General features: G+C 40.0%; 1 protein-coding gene across 1 annotated transcript in view; it reads right to left on the reverse strand.

Annotated features, from left to right (window-relative positions):
* The window catches only part of ZFYVE9 (zinc finger FYVE-type containing 9), a 93,772-nt gene that overhangs the window by 21,306 nt on the left and 47,656 nt on the right, over positions 1 to 24,810 (reverse strand). The window contains exons 5-10 of the mRNA XM_074961739.1: positions 20,654 to 20,753; positions 11,961 to 12,137; positions 11,202 to 11,371; positions 10,439 to 10,562; positions 8,651 to 8,773; positions 7,462 to 7,617 (exon numbers count right to left, since the gene is read on the reverse strand). Coding sequence (XP_074817840.1) covers positions 7,462 to 7,617; positions 8,651 to 8,773; positions 10,439 to 10,562; positions 11,202 to 11,371; positions 11,961 to 12,137; positions 20,654 to 20,753 — 850 coding nt within the window. The remainder of the gene's footprint in view (positions 1 to 7,461; positions 7,618 to 8,650; positions 8,774 to 10,438; positions 10,563 to 11,201; positions 11,372 to 11,960; positions 12,138 to 20,653; positions 20,754 to 24,810) is intronic.

Below are 24,810 nucleotides of genomic sequence, written 5' to 3' on the forward strand. Positions count from 1 at the left end.
TAACGCTACTACAATTTTATCTGGCAAAGGAAGGGTTATAACCAACAGTAGTTTGGAGGAAGTCCCTGGATCAACTCACTTCCGAAGGCTCCAAGTCACACTGATTCTCTCTGAAGTCAGGGCTGGACATGGTTCTGCTCCGAGAGTCTCACCTGAGGGCGACACAAGATGTTCCTCTCTTGCCCTCATGGACCAAGGGCACTGTCTCTGCAGCTCTCCCAGGCCAGCACAATCATCATATGTTCCTTTTTCTATAGGTCCCTAGGAGTTTGGGCTTATAGCTTATTCGTAGGGCATGTCTGTAAACAGAAGCCTCATCTCACTGCCTCCTGCAGCTAAGTACAGGTATCCTAACTCTTTGCATAGGAGATGACAATCTGTTGCGGCTGATTCTGAAATGGCAATGTTTCCAAGGGACAGGACTTATGAACAAGCAAGAAGTGTTCAGTCCTTGGTATATCCCTGTACCGATCCATTTGGAATTCTGGAGGGGGAAAGCAGAAAGGCAAACCCACCTTCAATGCAACTCTTGCTTTTTTCAGTGTGATTTAACCTTTTTTGGACCAAAATTCAGAAACTGTGAACATTGTTATTAATGTTGCTTTACTGGCTCTCTTTTTTTAACACGGGTCCTAATCCTGCAAGGTGCTGAGCACTCATTTCCCCAATGCAAGTTGAAGGCGCACAGCGTCTCACAGGAGTCACTCAGTAGGATCATGTCTTCAAGTTAAATTTGAGTTTTACGCACACGGATGTGTTAGAAATCTACATTGTGAAATTACTGCAAATTCTATCGTCTAGAAACTTTCACCCCATTTAAAAAAGAACTCTCAAAGGTTAAAAAGTAAAAACACTCTAACCAGTTAAGCATACTGTGACAAACTGTACCCCTGTATTTACCCCTTGCACACTATTGTAATAATCTTTATACAAAGTATGCCTTGTGAGGTATCATTTGAAAACTCAAAATGTGCTGATCATTATTGTCCTGGTAAAATATGTGTAGCAACAATGTATGTAAACTTATACGATTCCACTGTATGGTGTTACTAAGGGCTTGTCTTCACTACCAGGGAGACACTGCTGCAATCAATGCAGCACGTGTCAATTTAGCAGGTTTAGTGAAGACCCGCTAAATCAACAGCAGGGCACTCTCCGGTTGACTCCGGTACACCAGCTCCCCAAGAAGAGTAAGGTAAGTTGACGGGAGAGCGTCTCCTGTTGACGCACTGCAGTGAAGACACCACGGTATGTCGACCTAAGCTACGTTGACTCCAGTTATGTTATTCACATAGCTGGAGTAGCGTAACTTAGTTTGATTTACCCCACTAGTGTAGACAAGGCCATAAACATCTTCCAAGTCTGGGGAGTGGCCAAACCAGTTCTTCAGAGAGAAAGGCGCAGGCTTATGCCTCAGCCAGGTGTAAACAAGGTCAATGGACCATTACCTGCTAAGTAGCTATTCATTGGCAGGAAAAGGGGCATGGGTAGAAAATCTACATTTTTAGCAAAGCAGCAGCATGGCATTCCTGTCCACACAGTATCCCAGGCACCATGCTCCCTGCTGGAAATGCCTCTTAGAGGATAGGACTATAAATAGAAGGGGCAGACACTCCAATGGACCCCACGCCCTCCCTCTCCTCTCTCTGTCTGTTGATTCACTGCACCAGAAGGAACAAAGGAAGCAGCAGATGGGGGCTCTAGTGCACCAATCATGCGTTTAGGTGCCAAGTTTAAATAGTGAATGCCCATGAAAGAGCTTTCTCTTTCCTCTGAAACAGCTTTCTAGTATCTGTCTTGGCTCTCTGCCCATTTCCAAATCACGGAAAACATCTTCTTCCTTGCCTATCTTTTCTCCTCTACTATTATTCAAATAGATGTTATGAGCCCAATGCAAAAATTATGGGTGAAGTTCTTCAGTCAGATTACAGCATCATAATAGTATCTTCTAGCCTTAAAATATATGAGTCTTTGAATTACTTTAAGTGTAACTATTTAATTCTATACATCTCTCTCATGTACTGTTTGTACCAAAAGACAATAGGAAAATAAAGCTATATAGTATTCTACAGTTCTGTGACATGGACTACTGTCCAACAGAGATGATGAAGAGACCAAACATTTCCATTTATGACTGAAGCCAAGTATTGAACCAGAAGTGAAAGGCACCAGCCTTCTGAAGGCGACAGCTTGAGGGATGCATACTTTGGCTGCCTACAGGACAATTTTCATCCCAACCCAAATTGAAAGTCAGGTTATAAACCCAGCAAGAGTGGAAACGGCAACTCAATCATCCAATACCCTGCTACCATAAACCACAGCCATATCCTATTATTTACTCTGCACACAACACTTAGTTATTTCAGAAGCTTCTAGCCAAAATGCAATTCTAAATAAAGGAACCTCAGCTACGCTATCCTTCTCAAAAGCATATAATTTAACGTAGACTATGTTATAACTTCCTTGTAAAAAGAAAGAAACCTAGAGTAGTTCCAAAATACAGAGAAAGGTGCCTTTGCTAGTAGTTGCCACATACGTGTGATGTAATAAGATTAATCTTATTTATACATTGCCATAGGTGTGCATGATGCATCTAAAGCAGCTTTGCAGAAGTTCAATACCAACTAAGTACTCTGTTATACTGGATTACCCTTGACCTTAAATCCCAAGCAGCTCTATAGATTTCTTTTTTTAAAAAAATCATCACATGCCAGTCCATTGGTGTCACTTTCCTCCTGAAGGCCTATTCCCTGACTGTCTTTAGTTCTTCACTGGGACTTCTTCGCTTAATGAGCAAAAAATTTTGTATATTTATCAGACAATACTTTTTGACCTCATCAGTTAAATTAATTTATACCAGGAAAGGGGAGGGAAAGGACCACCATGTTTCTTCATTCCTTGCTTTAAACAACTTTCCAGTTTCAGCTATTTCCATATTTTACTGAGGACAGACCGGCTTCTAACTCGAGTTCTCTACCTTGTTATTTACAAACAGATTTTTAGGTGCCAGTATATTCTCATGTACCCTTATCCTTATAACATACAAAATAAGACGTCCCTGCTCAGTGCTCAGTTAAACCATATGGGTGGAGCTTATTAAAATTCTTGATGTTTTCCATATCATTTGATGAGGAGTCCAGTGGCACTTTAAAGACTAACAGATTTATTTGGGCATAAACTTTCATGGGTAAGAAGTGGAGTTTTTTACCCACAAAAGCTTATGCCCAAATAAATCTGTTAGTCTTTAAGGTGCCACTGGACTCCTCATTGTTTTTGTGGATATAGACTAACACGGCTACCCCTTTGATACATATAATTTGATGAATTCCACGTCAGAGAATTGGTCCCAGCACCATTTCTTAATATGTTGATATGCAATTAAGTGGAGTGGGAGCTGCCTCCATTGCACACTCATCCCTCATTTCATCATGAACAGTAATCACCATCAAGGACTGCCTAAGATTAAATGCCATTCCGTAAAGGTGGAAAGTTGTGCAACCTAATCCTGCAGCAATAGAACTGAATCAATAATACTTGGGGGAAACCAGGCCAGCTGAATTTCTACAAAAAATTTCACTCTCTCTTCTTGGAAAAGTGAGAGACAAACCAGAGAGCATGGCAGTGAGGGCCAAATACATACACATGAGAACCATATAGCTAACACTTTGGTGCAACATGCTTTAGAAGATGCCAAGTTTGAGAAAACAAATATAAAGCTGAACACACTAGATTTTTTCTGTGCCTGGCAGTCCTTTACTGAGACATGCTTAGGCCAATCACATGGGATAACAGCAACTAATTCAGGATGAAGTAGTGATGTTGTCTAGAAGCACTGATGCTTTACTACCTACTACTGTCCTTGGTTAAGGTTGGTAAAAGTAGGTTTCAGCGACCAATTCACAATTTTCTCATCTTTTCTCCATGCCATGGTACGACCATCTTCCCTAGGTTTTGTCTCTTTGCCTAAGTAACGTATGTTTTGCATTCATCTCTGTGCATTACACTCAGGAAGTGAAGGTCTATGAAACCTCTCTCATTTATCCAGGTTTTATATGTACATCTCTTTATATGAACTTTGTATTTGGCTTCTATGTTGCTCCTCTTAATGCTGCATGCTCGTTTAATGAAAAATGTAATAAAAATTAAACAAAACCTTACGCAAACCTATAATGTGTTTAGGCAGTGGAACTAAATAACCTGTTGCCAGATTTACATTAGTCAATATTAAAATGCAAGTACTTACTATATTCCATCAAAAGATAAGCTAGTGTACTAAGGCGTATCGAGCAGCTTTCAATTAGCATGTCTGACTGCTTCAAAGAAGCCACTGACATGGACAAAGTTCTCGTTTCTCAACTTGCTGGACTTCCTGCTGGGCTTATATCCAACACAAAGACATCATCATGGGATTACTACTACAACAGAAAAGCATTAGCCTACCATTTCAAAACAAGAAAAGCAACACTTCAGCAGGGAGCTTGAAAACAAACAAAGCCTTTAGGGGCCAGAGGGGAAACAAAATGATGGGGAGGAGAGGATGGAACAGCAATTACACTTGGTTTAAGAGCCCTGCATTTTAAAATATATTTTCTACGGATGCAATCCATACTGAAACCCCGTATCTTTTCTTCAAAATATCTGCAATTTTGCAATTAAAAACTCTTTATACACCTAACAGACCCCAGCTTGACAGTGAATTGACATGCTTTATGAAGAAAATCATTGCAGTTTCAAAGCAGAAAATTCAAACTAGCATCAACACTGCACTAGATATGGTTTTATGCAACTTTACCGATAGATAGATAGATAGATAGATAGATAGATAGATAGATAGATAGATAGATAGATAGATAGATAGATAGATAGAAAAACAACACTTAAGATTTTTACTTCCATGAAGGTGGAGTTGAAAAGTGAAGAACTGAGATGGAAGAGCAAGCACATATATTTAATTTTGTTTCCTGAAAATTCACCAAAGGTGTGTGCACATCTCTTGTTACTTACCTAAATCTAGCAAAAATAATTATCACATATTTTCAGTGACAAAAACTAAGTAACCAATTTCTGTATCCTAGCTGTTCAAGACACTTTATTGATAACCAGTATGGTTACACTCCTCCCTATTTACCTTCTGCAGCAAACTTTCTTCAAAAAACAAAAAAATACTTCTGTTCCCTGGCTGCAACACCAATTCAAATACATATATTATAATCAAGAAATAAAATTGCTAAGCAGGTTTTCAAGCAGTCTCTAATTTCTATAATAAATTCTCATTCATTGCAAATCCACTCTCACAGACTGATAAACATCAGGGGTGCAGCACCTCTGATAAAATGGGCAAAATTGGAAACTTGGACATGTCTGTAATAACCAGCATGCTTGTTAACACCACCCAAGAATTTACAGTCACACGAGAAATTCTCATGGCACCTCACTTTTTTTTCCTCTTGGTGAATAGAAAGGAAAGCAGACAGAGGAAAGTCAAGTCTGCAAGAATCCTATATTTATGTGTGCATATTTTATTTCTCTCATAGGTACATGACTTTGGGAGAGAAAAGATGGATATGTAAAGAATGCATAATATGCTGCTGTGGGAATTTATCCTGCATGCCATGATTTATGAAAGCCTGAGTGAGAATCATTTTTATATCATACAACTACTCAAGATACAATTTGTTTCTACTACAGGTCTGAAATACAGCACTATGTATTTTCAAAACTACCTCAAAAACTGGGAACTCTAAGTGCGGGAGTTTGGTTTCTGATTAAAAATTGTAAAACAGCAAGCACTACCTCTCTCTTAGCACTGCGATGTAGTACATCAAATTACTACCAGCAGAGTGTTAAAAATAGGACTCAGAATACATTATGCAGAAGTTATGAATTATGTATCTCCGTAGTGTAATTGTACACCACAGCACTGCAATATACACACCATCATAGAAGACAACAACGACTCTGTGTTGTTGGTTAAGTCAGATTTGGAAATTATTTATTCCCACCATATCTGAAACCAGTGAGGCCATGTGACAATGGTACATTTTGTATCAAGCACCTTCACTGGACAAGATGGCCTTTGTTGTACAAAGACAAATATTTTGAGACCTCTTTTTCATTATCTCACTTAACAGTTGGATTCAATCGATCATTCAAAGAGAGCTTTGGTTGGATGATTATTCACAATACTTTGTGCAGAACGTGCAATAGATGATCTGTACATGTATATGAATTTTTAATATAAATCCCTGTGTGCAATACGATTTCTCCTCTAGAGGACTAATCTGGAGTACAAAATAAATTAACATATCTGGATATTTTATACCATCATTTTTTTCTTTATGACCAATGCTTTTTGGATTCTTATGACTGGCAGTTGTTAAAGTGACAGCCCGTTTGCCCAGTAATATCTAAATTAGGTACAAAAAAATATGTTAATACAACTTCATGGTTGGGATTCTATACCTATCAAAGACAGGAAATTCTGGTATGATTCCTACAGCAACTGTAATTCATCCATGCCTTACATATATACATAACATTACTTTATGAACTCATTTTTTAGGCTGTAATGTGGCCAACTTACAATTACTATAGGAAATCATAATATTGATCATTTTAGTGCATTTACCATAACTACAATGCTTCATTAACGATTTCTTGCATTTTATTTCCATGTGTTAAAAAATTCTGACTGCAAAGTGAAATTATTATATTATTTATTATTTGTATTACTGCAGTGCCCAAGAGCCCCAGTCTGGAGCCCACTGTGCTAGGTACTGTAAAAACTAGAGCTACCAACTTCAAATTTATGTAACCCTTGCCCAAATTCTGAGGACAGCACCTGGCATACCAGACCAGGCACTGGACAAATGCATGGAAGAATCCCTCTTTACAGACTGCAGAGCTATTTTATGGAGACTTCTCAAGCCCTAATGCTATAATAGCATATGATGGGCCTTTATTCACCTTACTCCCTCTCACGTGTGCATGCATGGCCCAGAAGCATTTCCCCTGCCCTCCCCTAGACACTTTCACACTTTCAGAACTTAGTAAGGGCTAAAAAGAATTTTACCTTAGAGAGTCACCTTTGAGCCGAAAAATGCAAGAAAAAATTCTATCCAAGTACAATTTTCTGAAAATTACAGACAGCTGGCAAAAGGGGCTTAGAAAGAAAGCACTTCCCCTTCAATATAATTGTTGCTACTGCAATGCTACCCTCTTCTCCAATTAGAGCTTAGATATATTGTTTTATTTACTGCACTCCCATTTACCTTAGTGAATATCATACTAATACTGAATACTAATAACTGAAGTGAACTCAGACCACTACCAACTTTGATCACTAAGTTTTCTACTTTTAAATAAAAATAAATTCTCAATTTTATCAAAGCAATTCTCTAGTCCATTCATTTTATTTATTGAAGTCACCTACTACAGATTTCAAATAGAAATCATTCCCACCTGCCAAGGCGTCCCGATAAAGTTGTACAAAATGATTAAAGATATCCTTCGGCAAACACTTCTCATCAGGTAAACACTGCAGGAGAATCACTATCTCCGACTGCCCCACTGCATGCATTCCCTTTGTAGTGAAACACCAGCACTTTCTGTTCACATCTGCAGAGAGGAAAACATGACTCAGGCTGGAAAAAGTAGATTTCCACTCAACGTCTGTTGCCATGCCCAAACTTCACTATAGGAAGACAGCATATTTTAAAAAAATCAATTACTCTAACATTGCATAACTCTGGCACTTGCTACTTGGATACCTAAGGCTCTAGGACCCAAATCTTGCACACAAACATGCCTGAACACAATAGAGCAGATCAACACACCGGGTGTCTGCATTCCAAAATAGGGGTGGAATGTGGATGAGGGTAGAGGAATCAGGGGGGTGGCTAATCGGATGGTGCATAGCATGGTCCACTGGGCCACTACACCGCTTCGAGGTTTGGGAATGGGGGATGTAGGACATGTTCCAAGAAAGATCAACATGTTGCTGTTGCGTCAGATGCAGAGAGTAGCAAAACCAGCGCACATTTTTAAAAGTGCATTTTTATCTTTTGTATGAGCATTTTGACCCTAAAAATGTGTTGCTACAAAAGTGTCCTGCTTTTTATTTTGAAATAAAAGTGGAGACCAACTGAGGCACTTAAACTAAAAGCCTCCCCACTCATACCCTCTCCAGAATGTAGACAAGATGACCTGAGAGGCCAGGTGGTTTTCAGCGAGGACTGTCTGACCGGGGATCTCACTTCACCCCTTGGTCTGACAGAGCCACAGTCCTGCTGGTTTTCAGAGCATCACTGAAAGATTTATCTCTTTTCCCAGGATTTGAGAAGGGTTCAAGTGGATTAACAATTAGGGGAGGATTGGTGAATAAAAGTGACCCCTGCTGGGTTGGATGGGTATGTAGGATGCTCCAGGCGCATGTACAGATAATTTTATACAAAAATACAAACTGGACTAATCCAACCTAGAGCATGGGATAGGTGCGTTTTATAATTTAATAGGAATAAAAATATAGTACATTTTCCTTCCATGCAGCAATTCACAGATTGTGGGTAGTAAATATCAAATGCTGTGTTTTCAACCAGGAGTATGTAGACAATCTTTTTGCCCCCCTCTTATTCAATAAAAAATAACTTACAATTCACAATTTTAACCATGGACAGCAAATTTGCATTTAAAACAAACACAAGAGGGTCAGGGCTGCCATCTTCCAGCTGCTGCATCACAGAGATCTGAGATGGTCTTTCTTCTACAGCATAGTCTATAAGAAAGAAACGCATCATGAAGTCATTTGCTTATTTGGACAGTAATCTACCCAGCAATGTAATCAGCGAAGCAATGACATCACTCTAATGTATACACTTTGATTCACTTACATTTTACCTGACATTTAAAAATGTATTTTGTTCTGATACTTGTTGGGCAGAGATTTTCAAATTTCAATGATTTGAGCACCTGACTCCCACAAGCCCCTTTGAAAATTCCAGCCTTAATTTTTATCAACTAATTTGTATCAATAGCAGTAGCAACTTGAAAAATCAAACCTTTGACTTCCTTTTAGAAACACGTGTTAGTGTAGACTACAATGTAAAATGCTTAAAAAAAAAGTTAACACTTAGTATTTATATTGTGGTAGCACCTAGGAGCTTCAGTCACGGAATTTACAATCGAAGTGCAACAGCCTACAGTACAACCGCATAGGAAGGAGCATCATGAGAAACCACATTTCACAAAAACATACAAGACTCTGGACAGAAGGTTCGAATCCTGCGTCTCAAATGTATTCAGTAAGATACTCAAACTACAGACACTTTCTTTGATTAGATCCATATGAATGGAGTGTTTAAATATAAAGACCCAAACTGGTGAAGTAATCTGTGCTCCTGCCAATGTGTCAGCAATGTGGCATTATAAAGAAATAAGGGAAATTTGGAAGGGTGTTTGTTATCCTGCCACCTATAAACATCTAGAGAGAAAGTTCATCTTACTAATGTGAAAAGTATATTTTAAATATTTGTAAATGTGATTTAAATGTCCACTTGGTAGTTAAAATGTTGTAAGTCAAACCAGGTACAATGACATTTGAATTAATTCAAGCACACACAAAGTATGATTTACTGAAGATATCCATGTAAAATTGTTGGGCTTGTGAGATTTGGCTTGCGTGCTGAAAAGTATACTGCAATTTAATTAAGTAAAGCTAGGTTACTAGTTTCTCTCTGTTACAGAGGTTCAATAATTAGGCAGCTTCACGAATAGCTAATACAGATTGGGGCAGACTGGTTTTGAAAATGAAAGTATGCTTATTTTTTTAACAATATCCGAGATAAAGTTACTTACCGTCTAATTAGAAATATGCTGAACTAACCACAAATTTTAAAGGGAAACTACCAAAAAGTGAAAATTGAGCTAAGGTCTCTAATACATGCTAACGCTCTCCTAAGAACTTCCTGGTTCACTTAAGATACTCACAAATATGAGAAGTCTCATCACAACCAATGGTATTTATGATGTCATTGAATTTTGTATTTTCGGATACCTTCAACCAAACAGAAGTTCCAAGAAAATTTCACAGAGTGGAAACATGAATATTTATATGACTAATTAAAATGTATCTCTGTGTTGAATGTTCCCCATAGCCTGATTAATGAGGAAATTAGCACATACTTCTGGGCTCAATTTAAATTTTCTTTTTTGCTTTGTATTTTACTTTTAATAGTAATTTCATTGTCTGAACGATGTTTTCTACAGGTGCTTGTAAGCACTATCTACGGCCAAGTCAGTTAACTACACATTAGTATTCATCGTTAATATCTTTAGGCTATATCCAGGATTCCACTTTCTATCTATATGTGGCAGCCTAAATTGTTAAACTGCCACCAGTGAATGCCACAAATAAGTGTCCATTTACCCCTACTGCTCTCACCTCCTTTTACTCCAGTGGAGATCAGAATTGGAGGAAGACCATCTTCAGGGATCAGGTTCATCGCACTGCCAACTGGACTGCCAACCTGAGTTATACTTCCCGAGAATCCAGAAGTGTTATCAGTCTACAAAAAGGAAACAATAAGAAAGGACAACATTTTCTAAAAAAAGCAAGAGCTGGGTAGACTTCACCCTTAGATTGCTAGATGTAGGTGAAAGAGATATACCTCTGATAATTCTATAGAGTGGATATAAGTTAACCCTTGGTACATGACATTGACACAGACTAAGACAGACCCAGCACCTCCTCTCTCTATAAACACGTGTACAAACAAAACAGAAACAAACCAGCTACGGTTACACCAAGCTTCTGCCCATGATTTTGAAAATATTTACCGGAGCGCCATTCTGGACAGCTCCAGCTGAATTTAAGCCCTGCCCTTTATGCATACAGACAGGCCATATACCCAAAGCTTGGAAAACTCCTTGAATAGTACTGGCCTGATACTGGATTAGAGCTCTAAAATGCTACTGCATAATGGCATATGCAATTCAATGGCTCATTCCAAAATATATAGCCAGCTTCAGGACTCTGCAAACCTCAAAATCAGCCTGGACATAAGCCATACATATTACTAAAAGAGAATCTTAAATCAACAGACTTCACATATCAGTCTCACTTAAATTGCCATAGAACTGAACGTACCATCCAGGACAACGTGACCATGCTGTTCTAAACAACAAACAGCACAATGTTTCCTCACCTCTGCTGATAGAGTGCTGTTGGTCACAGGCTTGGCTGGATCATGTGACACTGCTAGGGTGCCTACAGGAGTTGTCCCAGCCACTGTCAATTTTGCTGCATCAGCAACTTCTCCATTAGGTAATATCCCATCAGCAAACCAAACACGTCTTTGTTCTCTGGGTTGAGCCACTAGAGAGAAAAACAGAGTTCAAAATCTTGCAGCAACATGAACTGGAAGTTTCGCTCAAGAAAAGTGAAGGTGTTTAGTTCTAATGTAAAAAGTAGCAATGATAGCAGGGATATGGCGAATCCATATTAACATTATTAGGCAAATACTGAATACAAATTCAAACGGTGGCAGAAGGGCACCAGGGTCAGTGGGTGATAGTACTATATTAACCAGTAGAGATGGGAGGAACAACAAGTGGTAAGATGGTATCTGTGCAAGATTCCCTAGACTAAGAAAATAAGACATATCTACTTAATGAGTACAAGAAAAAAAAACTTTATTGCATATATAGGGCTCTCGGATATAATTCCTACACACTGAGTACTTTAGAGAAATATCTGCCAGCATGATTAGGAACAATCATCTCCATGTGTTTGGAAATTACATTTGTACATATATTTCCTGTCTGCATTTCTCCTTCCCTTTGATCCCACCCACAACATGACAAGTGTCCTTAGCTGCAAGGTTTGAAAGGGGTGTGTTACCAGGGATTCACATTAACATTTAATCAAAGCTTGTTTAGAAGAAAGAATGAAAGCGTTTTCTTACTTTCTGCTCCAGGGTGCTTTAAAACTCCCACAGGTACCATCACAGTGGGAGGTGGAGAGCTCAGGGCTCCTGAGGCCTGAGCTTGCTGCAAGGGAGGGATAGTAGAACAGTATTCAGCAGGATTGTTAGGGTTAGGACTCTGGCTTGAGGCACTCATCATGTTCTCCCAGGCTTGAGCTAAAGCAAACAGAAAACAAGAAATGTGAATAGACATCTAAGTACACAACACTCCATGATGATGGTTAAATTCACAGCTACAATAGCTCTGGGCTTTTCCACCTACCCTGGCCAATCTCTTCTTACTTTGGTTAAAAACAGAGAGGACTTATACAGTGAGATTGTGATTAAAGAACAAAATTGAAGAAAGAGTATTGGTGTTTTGTGATAAGAACCTCAGCTCACATGGAAGCGTATTCCAAAATTGTTAGCTATATATTTTGGTGTTAGTGGCACTTAGTTCCTTGTCCGTCGTTTTGTCGTCTCCTTAGAGGATCTGAAAAATCAATATTTATGTATACAATATCATAGAGTCACACGGTGCTCTACAGACAGACAAAAGCCTCACCCTTTACCGTGAAGATTTTACAATCTAGGTTACACAACACCAAGGCAACAGATTTACTTTTGCACATGAGTACAGTACATTGTATTTTTTTATATCCAGAATAAACCAGTCTACATTAACACCTTATTTTTCAAGGTATGAAGAAGTCTGTGTGCTGTGAATCTTTGAAGGCATGACCTGAACTTGAACTCAACCCAAAAAACCCCACATGATTTTTAGTTTAAACACATCACACACAACTTTTAAGTCAACATTAGTCAGAGAACAAGCTCTTCTCTTTTAGTCAGAGAACACTGCAGAACTAGATCTCAACTGAGCTATTTATTGGGTTGTCTATATTGTCAAAAGCACATAAAAAGGTGTGCAACTGTACAAGATAATCATGTGATTCACACATGCAGAAGAGCACACTGCATCTTCAAATAAATATATATGAACATCTTTAACTACAGAAAAGCAAACAGAACATAAAGAAAAATAGCTCTTTCTTGCATCAACCTACAAACACAATGCAGAGCCAGTGAAAGGATTTTGAGCCCTTTAAGACATTTCAATTTGACGAGAAAGGTAGGGCAGATTCAACTATTTTGAAAAAGCAATTCAGTGTCAATACAGAGTCTGGACATATAGGAGGGAGACTTAAACCAAAGGAAACAGATATCCTTAGGATCCCCTTCTTGGGATACCCAGAGCAGTTTTGTTTCAAATCTTCTCTCCTTCACTTCATGACAGCCTGTGTCAGTTCAGAAATAGCTATCAACTAGGAACACCTTCTCAGACAAAGATGGCATCCAGAACTGTAATTAAGCACATACTCTGTCCATGGATAAGCACTATCAAACAAAAAATAGTGAAATGAAAATCCAATTCAGCAACCAAGTGAAATAACTACATCTAAAGTATAATCTATACAAGTGCAAAGAATGACTAACCCACTGCTCTGAATAACAAAAATCTGGAACTGCAAGGAAACTGATTGGATCAGGTGAAATTAGATCTGGTCAAATGAACTGACAGGCAATTGACTAGTAAAAGGAAAACATCATTACAAAGCACTGCAGATGGACAGAAACACAGATGACAAGTTGGCCCAGAGGCAGATACATGCTATTATGCAGGCAATGCTTTCCCTAAAATAAAACAAGTAGTGGTGTCACCATTGTCTACCACTGATGTGTATCAGTGCTGGCAACAGGACAGAAAAGCTTTTAAAAGGAAATCATTGTAACGTGATCAATTTTGTTATACCTCTTTACAAGAACATTTGGTTTCAACTAAAATATTTTCAGGTTCCTCCCTTCTCCAAAACAAAAACAAATCCTACTCACAACCAAATGGAGCCAGCGGTCTCTAGCCAAAATCATGCATACTTCATTGTTCTTGTTCAGTACATTCTGAAATGTATTAATGTCTCTATCTAAAATGTAACATTTCTCAGCACCTTTGTCATAAGAACAGCCCTACTGGGTCAGACCAATGCTCCACCTAGTCCACTATCCTGTCTTTTGACAGGAGCCAGTTCCAGATGCTTCAGAGGAAATGAACAGAACTGGGCAATTATTGACTGATCCATCCTCTATCCCAGCTTCTGGCAGTCAGAGGCTTAGGGACACCCAAAGCAGGGGGCTGCATCCCTGACCATCTTGGCTAATAGCCATTGCTGGACCTATCCTCCAGGAAATTATCTTCAGTAATTCTTTTTTTGAATCCAATTATACTTTTGGGCTTCACAACATCTCTTGGCACCAAGTTCCACAGGTTGACTGCATCGTGTGAAGTACTTCCTTATGTTGGTTTTAAACCTGCTACCTAATGATTTTATTGGGTGACCTGTGGGGCAGGATGGGAGAAGACAACCTGGGCCCTGCGGCTGGCCCCCTACCTGGCCAGCAAAGCCCAAGTGGCCTATATGGCCCTGAGTGAGGAACAGGCCAGGAGCTACGACACAGTAAAAGCAGCCGTCCTAGATCGGGTGGACTGTCCGCCGAGAAGTACCTCCAGAGGTTCTGGGCGGCAAGGTGGGCAGTCCCAGGCATTCACCCAGTAGTTAATGGACTGGGCCACCCGATGTCTGAGACCTGACACCCAGACAGTGGGAGAGATCATGGAGGCGCTCATCCTAGGACAGTTTTTACATGGCCTCCCCAAGAACAAAGGGTATGGGTGAGACACCACCAACCCAATACGGTAGAGGCAGCAGTAAAACTGACAGAGGAGTATGTGGAGGCAGACTTCTCCAGGAAAGAGGGACACCCATACAAAGAAGAAGAAACCAGGAGAAAATCCAGGGAACCCTCGACTGGAAAGGGTCTGGAGAAAAAACAGGAGAACAACTGGGGAGCTCCCACTGGGACCAGGCCGCTCGTCTGCTGGCAATGTGGGCAACCAGGACATAAAAAGGGGGACTGCCTGGACATGGAATGTGGCTTCACAGAGTTTTGTGGGTGGACCAACTCTGGAGGGTAGGGGAAGGGGCGGAAACTGTCCACCATTCCCGTGAGGGTGGGGAGGAGACCCCAGTGGGGTCTGGTGGATACTGCCTCGGACTGCTCTCTTGTAAGGAGCGGGCTGGTGAAGCCGCAACGGGTGATTCTGAGATATCTGAGCCAATAGCGATTATCTTTGAAAAGTCATGGAAGACTGGAGAGATTCCAGAAGACTAGAAAAGGACAAATATAGTGCCCATCTATAAAATGGGAAATAAGGACAACCCTAGGGAATTACAAACCAGTCAGCTTAACTTCTGTACCCGGAAAGATAATGGAGCAAATAATTAAGCACTCAATTTGCAAACACCTAGAAGATAATAAGGTGATAAATAACAGTCAGCATGGATTTGTCAAGAACAAATCATGTCAATCCAACCTGATAGCTTTCTTTGACAGGGTAACAAGCCTTGGGGATGGGGGGAAGCGTTAGATGTGGTATATCTTGACTTTAGTAAGGCTTTTGATACTGTCTTGCATCACCTTCTCATAAACAAACTAGGGAAATACAACATAGATGGAGCTACTACAAGGTGGCTGCATAACTGGTTGGAAAATCGTTCCCAGACAGTAGTTATCACTCGTTCACAGTCATGCTGGAAGGGCATAATGAATGGGGTCCCGCAGGGATCGGTTCTGGGTCCAGTTCTGTTCAATATCTTCATCAATGATTTAGATAATGGCATACAGAGTACACTTATAAAGCTTGTGAACGATACCAAGCTGAGAGAGGTTGCAAGTGCTTTGGAGGATAGGATTAAAATTCAAAATGATCTGGACAAACTGGAGAAATGGTCTGAAGTAAACAGAATGAAATTCAATACGGACAAATGCAAAGTACTCCACTTAGGAAGGAACAATCAGTTGCACACATACAAAATGGGAAATCACTGCCTTGGAAGGAGTACTGCGGAAAGGGATCTGGGGGTCATAGTGGATCACAAGCTAAATATGAGTCAACAGTGTAACGCTGTTGCAAAAAAAGCAAACATCATTCTGGGATGTATTAGCAGGAGTATCATAAGCAAGACACGAGAAGTAATTCTTCTGCTCTTCTCCATGCTGATTAGGCCTCAACTGGAGTATTGTGTCCAGTTCTGGGCGCCACATTTCAGGAAAGATGTGGACAAATTGGAGAAAGTCCAGAGAAGAGCAACAAAAATGATTAAAGGTCTAGAAAACATGACCTATGAGGGAAGACTGAAAAAAATGGGTTTATTTAGTCTGGAAAAGAGAAGACTGAGAGGGGACATAACAGTTTTCAAGCATATAAAAGGTTGTTACAAGAAGGAGGGAGAAAAATTGTTCTTCTCAACCTCTGAGGATAGGACAAGAAGCAATGGGCTTAAATTGCAGCCAGGGAGGTTTAGGTTGGACATTAGAAAAAACTTCCTAACTGTCAGGGTGGTTAAGCACTGGAATAATTTGTCTAGGAAGGTTGTGGAATCTCCATTATTGGGGATTTTTAAGAGCAGGTTGGACAAACACCTGTCACGGATAGTCTAGATAATACTTAGTCCTGCCTTGAGTGCAGGGGACTGGAATAGAAGACCTCTTGAGGTCCCTTCCAGTTCTATGATTCCCGGTGCCAAAGTGAATTTGGAGAGCATCCATGGGGATGAGGCGCAGTGCCCAATGGCCCAGGTGCCCCTTGAGGTCCAGGACAGGTTCTGCTGGAAACGGGTCTGGGTAGTAGAGGGCCTGCCGTACCCAGTGGTGGTGGGCATTGACTCAGACCCCTGCCTAAGAGAGAAAGGAGGTCAGGGGAGAAAGCCCATTATAGGAAAGGCACGGGGAGACTCCTTGAGGAAGAGGGAAGGGATCTCTGAAGCAGAAAACCCTAGAAAACAGAGCCCAAGTCAGGAAGGACAGGAGAAGGAAAGAATAGAGGAGGTATCTGTCCCATGGCCCTCAGTGGAGCTGAAGGGCCTAACAGAACTCCCTGTAAGGGGACCCGCGGAAGATGAGACCCAGGCCCCACTTGACGGTTTTTGGGAACCTGAAGTCTTGGGTGTCCAGGGGAAAGCTGGGATCAACCCTGAACCCCTGTCAGAGGCAAAGGGAGAAAGGAAGGGGGGCACCTCTGGGGGTGTGAATGGTGAGAGGACCTGTGGGTGGCAGCAGAGCTATGAGAGCGTCTACCCCCCACGCTATGTGGCTTCTGCGGGTTAGGAATGGCTGAACCCCACAAGACAGACCCAGTGGGTCACCAGAAAGATGAGGGAGGATTTCCCATATGGCCCCGCCCAGTAGGGGGGCGAAGAGGACTTGGATGGACGAACCTGGTGGCTGGAGAAGGGGGGGGATGTGTGTGACAGGGTGTTGGGCAAGAACTGCTGACTCAGCCCTCTGTCACACTATTCCTGGATGGAAATAAATTGGAGCTGGCTAGAGAAAACCTGCACCTAATTGGTGAATGGGAGACAGCTGCCTGTCCAATTAGCCTGGGGAAGTATAAAAGGCTGGGAGGAAGGAAGCCGGGGGTGGGAGCGAGGGAGTGGAAGCACAGCGATAGCTCTTCCCTCCTGGGTGCAGACACTAGAACCCAAGCTGTGTGTGGTGGTGAAAAGGTGGTGGAAGCAAAACCTTTAACAAACACCAGTGGTTACTGAACCCCAGGGTCTCCGAGTGACTTTGTCAGCACAGCAGGGGCAGGAGCCAAGAGGGCCTTACAGCACCCTGCTACAGGTGGTAACAGCTAATTTAGACCCCGTTATTTTGTATGTATAGTTGGAATTATGTTTTCCAATTTGCATTACTTTGCACTTATCAACATTGAATTTCATCTATAATTTTGTTACCCAGTCTCACAGTTTTATGAGATCCCTTTTTAACTCTTCACAGTCAGCTTTGGACTTAACTATCCTGAGTAATTTTGTATTGTCTGCCAACTTTGCAACCTCACTGTTACCCACCTTTTCCAGCTCATTTATTAATATGTTAAGCAGCACTGGTCTCAGTACAGATCCTTAGGAAACCCAGTTCTTTACCTTTCTCCACTGTGAAAAGTGACCCTTTATTCCTACCCTTTGTTTCCTATCTTTTAACCAGTTACTGATCGATGAGAGGACCTTCCATCTTATCCCATGCTTACTTTGCTTAAGAGCTTTTGGTGTGGCACCTTGTCAAAGGCTTTCTGAAAATCCATGTATACTATATCAACTGGATCACCTTTGTCCACACAATTGTTAACCCCCTCAAAGAATTCTAATACATTTGTAAGGCATGATTTCCCTTTACAAAAGCCACGTTGACTCATCCCTCAATATATTGTGTTCATCTACATGTCTGATAATTCATCAAAAACCAATGTCATATTTGTGCCTACCTTTAATTCCTAGTTACTGTAAACTACAATTTCTTACCATGCTGCTTATAGCCTCCAGTGGAAGATGTTGATATTTAGCACTTTATATTTTTTCAAATTGCTTCACAAACATTAATTAATCTTTAACACTCCTTTGAGAGAGATAAAAATTATTCCCATTTAACAGCTATGGAATCTGCCCAAAAATTTTGAATGCCACACTTGAGCATTCACAGCTCCAGCTGAAGTCAATGGGACCTCCAAGTGTATTCAGGTCCTGTGAAAAATCAAGCTCTAAGATGAAGTGTCAATAGGGAACACAAAAATCAAGGCATCCCAAAATTAGTGGACACTTCTGAAAACTTGGCCTAAGTAATTTCAGAGACTGAAAGATTATAAAGCCAGAAGGTACCTCCACTGTGATCATCCAGTCTGTCCTCCTGCATAACACAGGACATAATACTTCCCTAAATTAATTCCTGTTTAAACTATGGGATTTCTTTTAGAAAAACATCCAAATTTGATTCTAAAATGTGTCATGATGAAGAATTCACCACAATCATCTTACAATCATCTCACAATCATCGTCTGGAACATCTTACCATGGTTAATCACCCTAACCGTTGAAAAACTGAATCTTATTTCTAGTCTGAATTTGGCTATCTTCAAGTTCCAGCCATTGGATCCTGTTACAATTATGACTCTTAAGAGTGAAGAGCCTATTATCCAATTAGTGTACACATTTGTCAATATCTTTAGACTGTGCTTAAAGCACCTGTGACAAAGTTCCTCCTCTACCTTGGTGGGTCTTGCGCTTATTGGCGGATTTGCTCGCCTTGGAGTTTCACGGCAGCCCTCAGTTTGGCCGTTTTTGTGAACCTACAGTCCAGGTCGACTCCTCCTGTGTGTGACCAGGAGTTGGGAGGTTTGGGGGGAACCCGGGCCCGCCCTCTACTCTGGGTTCCAGCCCAGGGCCCTGTAGAATGCAGCTGTCTAGAGTGCCTCCTGGAACAGCTGTGCGACAGCTACAACTCCCCGAGCTACTTCCCCATGGCCTCCTCCCTTCTTTATCCTCCCCATAGGACCTTCCTCCTGGTGTCTGATAATGCTTGTACTCCTCAGTCCTCCAACAGTATGCATTCTCACTCTCAGCTCCTAGCGCCTCTTGCTCCCAGCTCCTTACATGCGCCACAAACTGAAGTGAGCTCCTTTTTAAACCCAGGTGCCTGCCTTAATTGATTCTAGCAGCTTCCTGATTGGCTACAAGTGTTCCAATCAGCCTGTCTGTCTTCATTGTCTCCAGAAGGTTCCTGATTGTTCTGGAACCTTCCCTGTTACCTTACCCAGGGAAAAGGGACCTACTTAACCTGGGTCTAATATATCTGCCTTCTATTACTCTCCTGTAGCTATCCGGCCCGACCCTGTCACACACCCCTTAGCCTTCTTTTTTGATAAACTTAATTGAGTTCCTTGAGTCTCTCACTATAAGGAATATTTTCCAATCCTTTAATTGTTTTCATGGCTCTTCTTTGAACCCTCTTCAATTTTTCAACATCCTCCTTGAATTGTGGACACCAGAAATGGACACAGTATTCCAGTTGTAGTAGTACTAGTGTCACATACAGAGATAATATAAACCGCCCCCCTTCTATTCAATAGTCCTGTTTATACATCCAAGGATTGCATTAGCCCTTTTGGTCCCAGCATCTCCCTCAGAGCTCATGTTCTGCCAGTAATTTGCCTGGATCCAAGATCAAAACACAAGAGTTATTTAGCTGTGCCTATGCCTCAGGAGTTTTTCCTGAACTCAGTCCTTTAGACCAGGCCGCCTTCTCTGACACGAAGGAGTTAACAATAGTGATGTTATTTAATAGGTCAGCTAATAAGAAATGAAGCAGCATCCTCTTGTGGACTAAGATTCTTTCATGATTTCCCTATAGTATGTAGTCTAGAAAGGGACACAAATGTGGGTTTCTTCCCTTTGGTCTCCTGTAGGAGCGTGTAACAGATCAGCCATTTGTTAAGAAAACAAGCAGAGCAAGCTTCCATACTTTCCTCCATACAAAACAAATTTTCTGAAATCCAAGCAGGGTGCTTTATGAAATAAGCTCTTAATCTTTCTGCAACCTTACCTGCTTTTTAGGTTTCACTAATTACGTGTGGTACAAGAGTCCCCAAGTCTCACAAGGATTGCAAGTTGAGTTCTTTAGAGCCTTTGCATTTTTAAATATTTGCCAGTAAGAATATAGTGTTTTCAATAGGCTAGGCATACATCAGCCACTGACCAACACAAAACCAGTAGAACTTTGCATTTAGTCCCTATTTTTCTCCTTACCATTCATTAGTACTGAATGGCAGATTACACACACTCTGGCTTCTTTTCTGTCCATGTACAGCAACTTGCATTTCAGACTGCAGCATGCTGCACAGAAAACCTGGAGCAAAAGAAAAAACACACTGAATCACTCAATGTTTCATGATAAGAGTAATTTAAATAGATTGATTCAGATACTGAATACATTAGAAAGTGCAAAATTAGGAGGCAAACTATCAATAATCCTTCAACAGTGTCACAGTGAAATTGATTAAGATCAAATGACCTAGTATCAGTCTCATTAAATCCTACTGGAGTAAGTGCTATCTGCAACAATATAAATGTACCCACTCCCCACAGGAGTAATTTAAAAATGCAGGTTTGAGATAATGGCTAATGGATCAGGAAAATCATATATGTAATCCGTCAGTGAATTGAGGGATTGGAAATTAATAGAGGCCACCTTTACAGCTCTCTGGAATGAATCATGTTTAAAACACAACACTGGGAAAGTGCTCAGGCAGTTTCTCTGGTCACTTAAATCGAAGCCAAAACTGGATGGGGAACTGTGAAATACATTTCAGAAGAAAGGACATCCATTTTGTCTCTACACTTGAGACCTGCACTGTTGTAACTCTCAGTAGTTCAAATGAATCACCGTAAAAGTGTGTCCTCACCAGCCATCTTGGCTACCTATTAAGCCCTGGCTACCTATTAACCCGTTGGTACAAAGTACACCTCTCAATTCCTGCAGTATCCATGCATTATGGGTACCTATCCCACAGTTCCCACATAAGTCCCTCCCAAAAGTAGAGTTTGGGGGAACAATAATCCACTGTTAGATGCAGTGCCAAAATGTATAAATTAGTATTTTTCAATATATAAAATAGCAAGAAATTGTGTAAAATTAAACATCAGTATTACATATTTTCAAAGAAGAAAAGCCTTATGATCACTGCATTGCATTTTATAAAAGAGAAAACTCATATGTGCAGAATTATTGAAGCTGCAACAAGAAAGTAATCAGGAGTACAAGACTCATTCCACACCACACTGGTTGCTAAAGGGGAACTCTGCATGACTTGTGCTGGAAGGACCAATGAGAATGCTGCAGCTGCACTGCCAGCACTTTCCACCTGCTCCAGGACTAACAGCTCAGTGATTCTGGGCAGCATGCTACAAGAAAGTGCAATTGTAACAACAACTGTAATACCTGTGCACCATTACAAACATTTGTATGGAGACATGAGGTACTTTACAGATGTGGCAATGCAATGGTGCCTATAATGCCCAAATTCTCCAGTACAGACAAGATTCTGGCCAGTCTATCTTAAGGTTTACAATGTGTATTTAAATAAAAAGTCAATGTTTTCCCCTATGTGTCCCAGGGCTTTTGTTCAGGTGGCATATGAAGCCACTGATGAGTGCACGTTTCATGCAGAAAAACAGCTTAAAGCATATGAAATTTAGACACATCAGATACTATACTGTAAACACTCTCTGAAAGTCAAGTCAGAATTTTGGATTTCAACCCAAAGTAGTTTCAATTTTATTTGGTTTTCATATGTATAATTAACAGTATATCTTTCTTTTAATCTTCATAGATCTTCATGTAATCCTATACTTTTTCCCTACCCCAACTACAACATTTCTAAATCTTGCACATATTAAAACTAAATACAAAGCCCCATCTACACTACAAATGAGTCAAGGTACTCTGTTCCAACAGTTAAACATAATAGTGTCTGTCTACCTCCTAGCCCAGTTAAAGTGACACAGTTTGGTTCAGTGTGCACTAAAAATGTTGGCCATGTTGTAACTAGGGGCAGCCATTTTTTAAATAGGTCCTGTAACTTTGTTGTAGTTTGTAACGTAGAGATGAGGCTCAAGCCTGAGACAAGATTTTAGCATACAAATGATGAGAGCTGGAATAACAATTCTGTTGCCTGGATGATCTCATCTAATGGTGTGTAAATTGTAAAATTTCCTTTTCTAATTATGTCTGCTATACTTTACCAGCTTTTAAAGTAATATTACCAGCACTGGTTTCGGAGTAATTTATTTTAAAATATTCTGCTTCATTTCAATTCTCAGGGAAGCCTATCCACTGGAAAATTCAGTTCAGATTTAAACTAGGAAGACAATTACAGAACATGGAAAAATCAATGTCCTCAACCACAGACCAAAGGACTAAACTAATTAATTTCTAATTCAGGACTTTTTGAAGAAGATTACATTCTGCATTTAACAAAGCTTTTCAGGCACAATGATTTCTATGATCTAAATACTAAACAGAAATAAATAGTAGAATGACAAAACGTTAACACCTGTTCTCATTGGCATCTTTAACTTTGTAGTAGGGTAGAGTGCAGGTGTTATATATAATCAAATATAAACAACATTTAAGGTGAAAGTGAAGTGTGCTTTCCTGTTTTTCAGCAATATATATATATACAGTATATCTGAAAGCAACGGTCAAGCAATTAGTATTTCACATAGCAGAAAATAGCAGCTTGTTTAAAATTCAGCAAGTTTGCACAGTGCAGTTACAAGATTTTATGTTTGTTTTTGTTTTACTTCTTAGTGCAAGGAGAATCACTAGTTTGGCCTACAGAACAGAACAGAACAGTCACATACAAATACTCCACTTGTTCTACACAAGGATATCACAGGTGACCACTACAGATGGCAATGGAAAATACATATACAAAATATTAACAATTAAAATCAATAGTTTCTCCTAAAATATATCATCACTTTTCAGGTTCTTAAGTTTAAAACAAAGTTTGGTAAACATGCATATTTAATTTCTACCATCTCCCCTGATGTTCAGTGGCTCACACTGATTTTGTCAATTACTACACAAATTAAAACAGCAACACTTTCTCCAGGCGCCATCCAACTATTTTTAAATGCAGTTTTTATTCTTAGGACTTTTTGCCACAACGGTTAGTTTTAAGAGAAACTGTTGTGTTACAATTCAGATTAAGAATCTCTTAGATTATTAACACTGAACATTTTAAAAATGTACATTATTTTTGCCCCTTATGAGGTCTATTTAGCTAAGTATTTCTGTTTACCCTTCAGTCATTATCACTTTTTGTTTCTCATTCAGCAACAGTAAACTAGTCTCAGAGTTTAAGGCTAGAAGGGACACCAGATCATCTATTCTGGCCTCCTGTATATCACAAGCCACTAAATACCACACAGCTACCACACATCAAACCCAACTACCAGAATTAGACCAAAACATTATAGCCTTCAGAAGACTAAATGACAGTGTGCCACAAGCAGAGAACAGCAGGGACCAAAGGGCATCAACACCACTTATAAAACTTGGGTTTCGAGGAGAATGATTCATTTCAAACCAAAGAGCTGCTTCTCTTTAAAACAAAACATCCCCAAAGCTTGTAGTCATTTGGTAAACTCACAAAAAACTAAAGTATGGCCTAGCTATTTGACAGTGACCCTTTAAATAAGTGACAGCTAAAATCCAATACCAGTGAGAGGTCTTATCCTGTTTCCACTGACATGGATTAAAAATTCTCATTGATTTTGGCGGGAGTAGGATTGGACATTTAAATACATCAATAATTGAAAGATGCACTAAATTTAGGGATTTAAACTATATGGTACAAGTAGATAGTGACTACTTATTACTTATTTTTAATAATTTATTGCATATTCTAATATTGGTGGATTTAAATATTATTTGTATTAGTAAGAGTATGTGTTTATTCCAAATGAGTGCTTAAACCAGTCAGACCTATCATGAGAAGAATTTTTCTTCAAATCTCAAAATAAAGAAAACATGGAACAAATGCAAAAATATGAATGTGAACACAACCCACTTACTGGTAATCTGATGAACAGTCCTTTCACTTAATTGGACAATTGCCAGGAGAACAGATTCAGTGTTATGTATTTTAGTTGTTAAGAAAGACAAATGTCATACCTAGACAGCTATATGGGACGCTTAATATTTTCTGCAAGCCTCCTTCCTGGAGCAGACAGATATGAATCTATGTTCGCTGAATTTGATTATTTTAGGTCCTCTGTTCATGTCATTCTGCTTCCCTATGCTATTCTGGCAGCTAAAGATCTGATCCAAAGCCCAGAGAAGTCAGTTGACTTCACAGGGATTTGGACTGGACCCTAAATGAACCAAATTTACTTTA

This window comes from Natator depressus, chromosome 8, assembly GCF_965152275.1.
Source record: "Natator depressus isolate rNatDep1 chromosome 8, rNatDep2.hap1, whole genome shotgun sequence".
NCBI classification, from domain to species: domain Eukaryota; kingdom Metazoa; phylum Chordata; order Testudines; family Cheloniidae; genus Natator; species Natator depressus.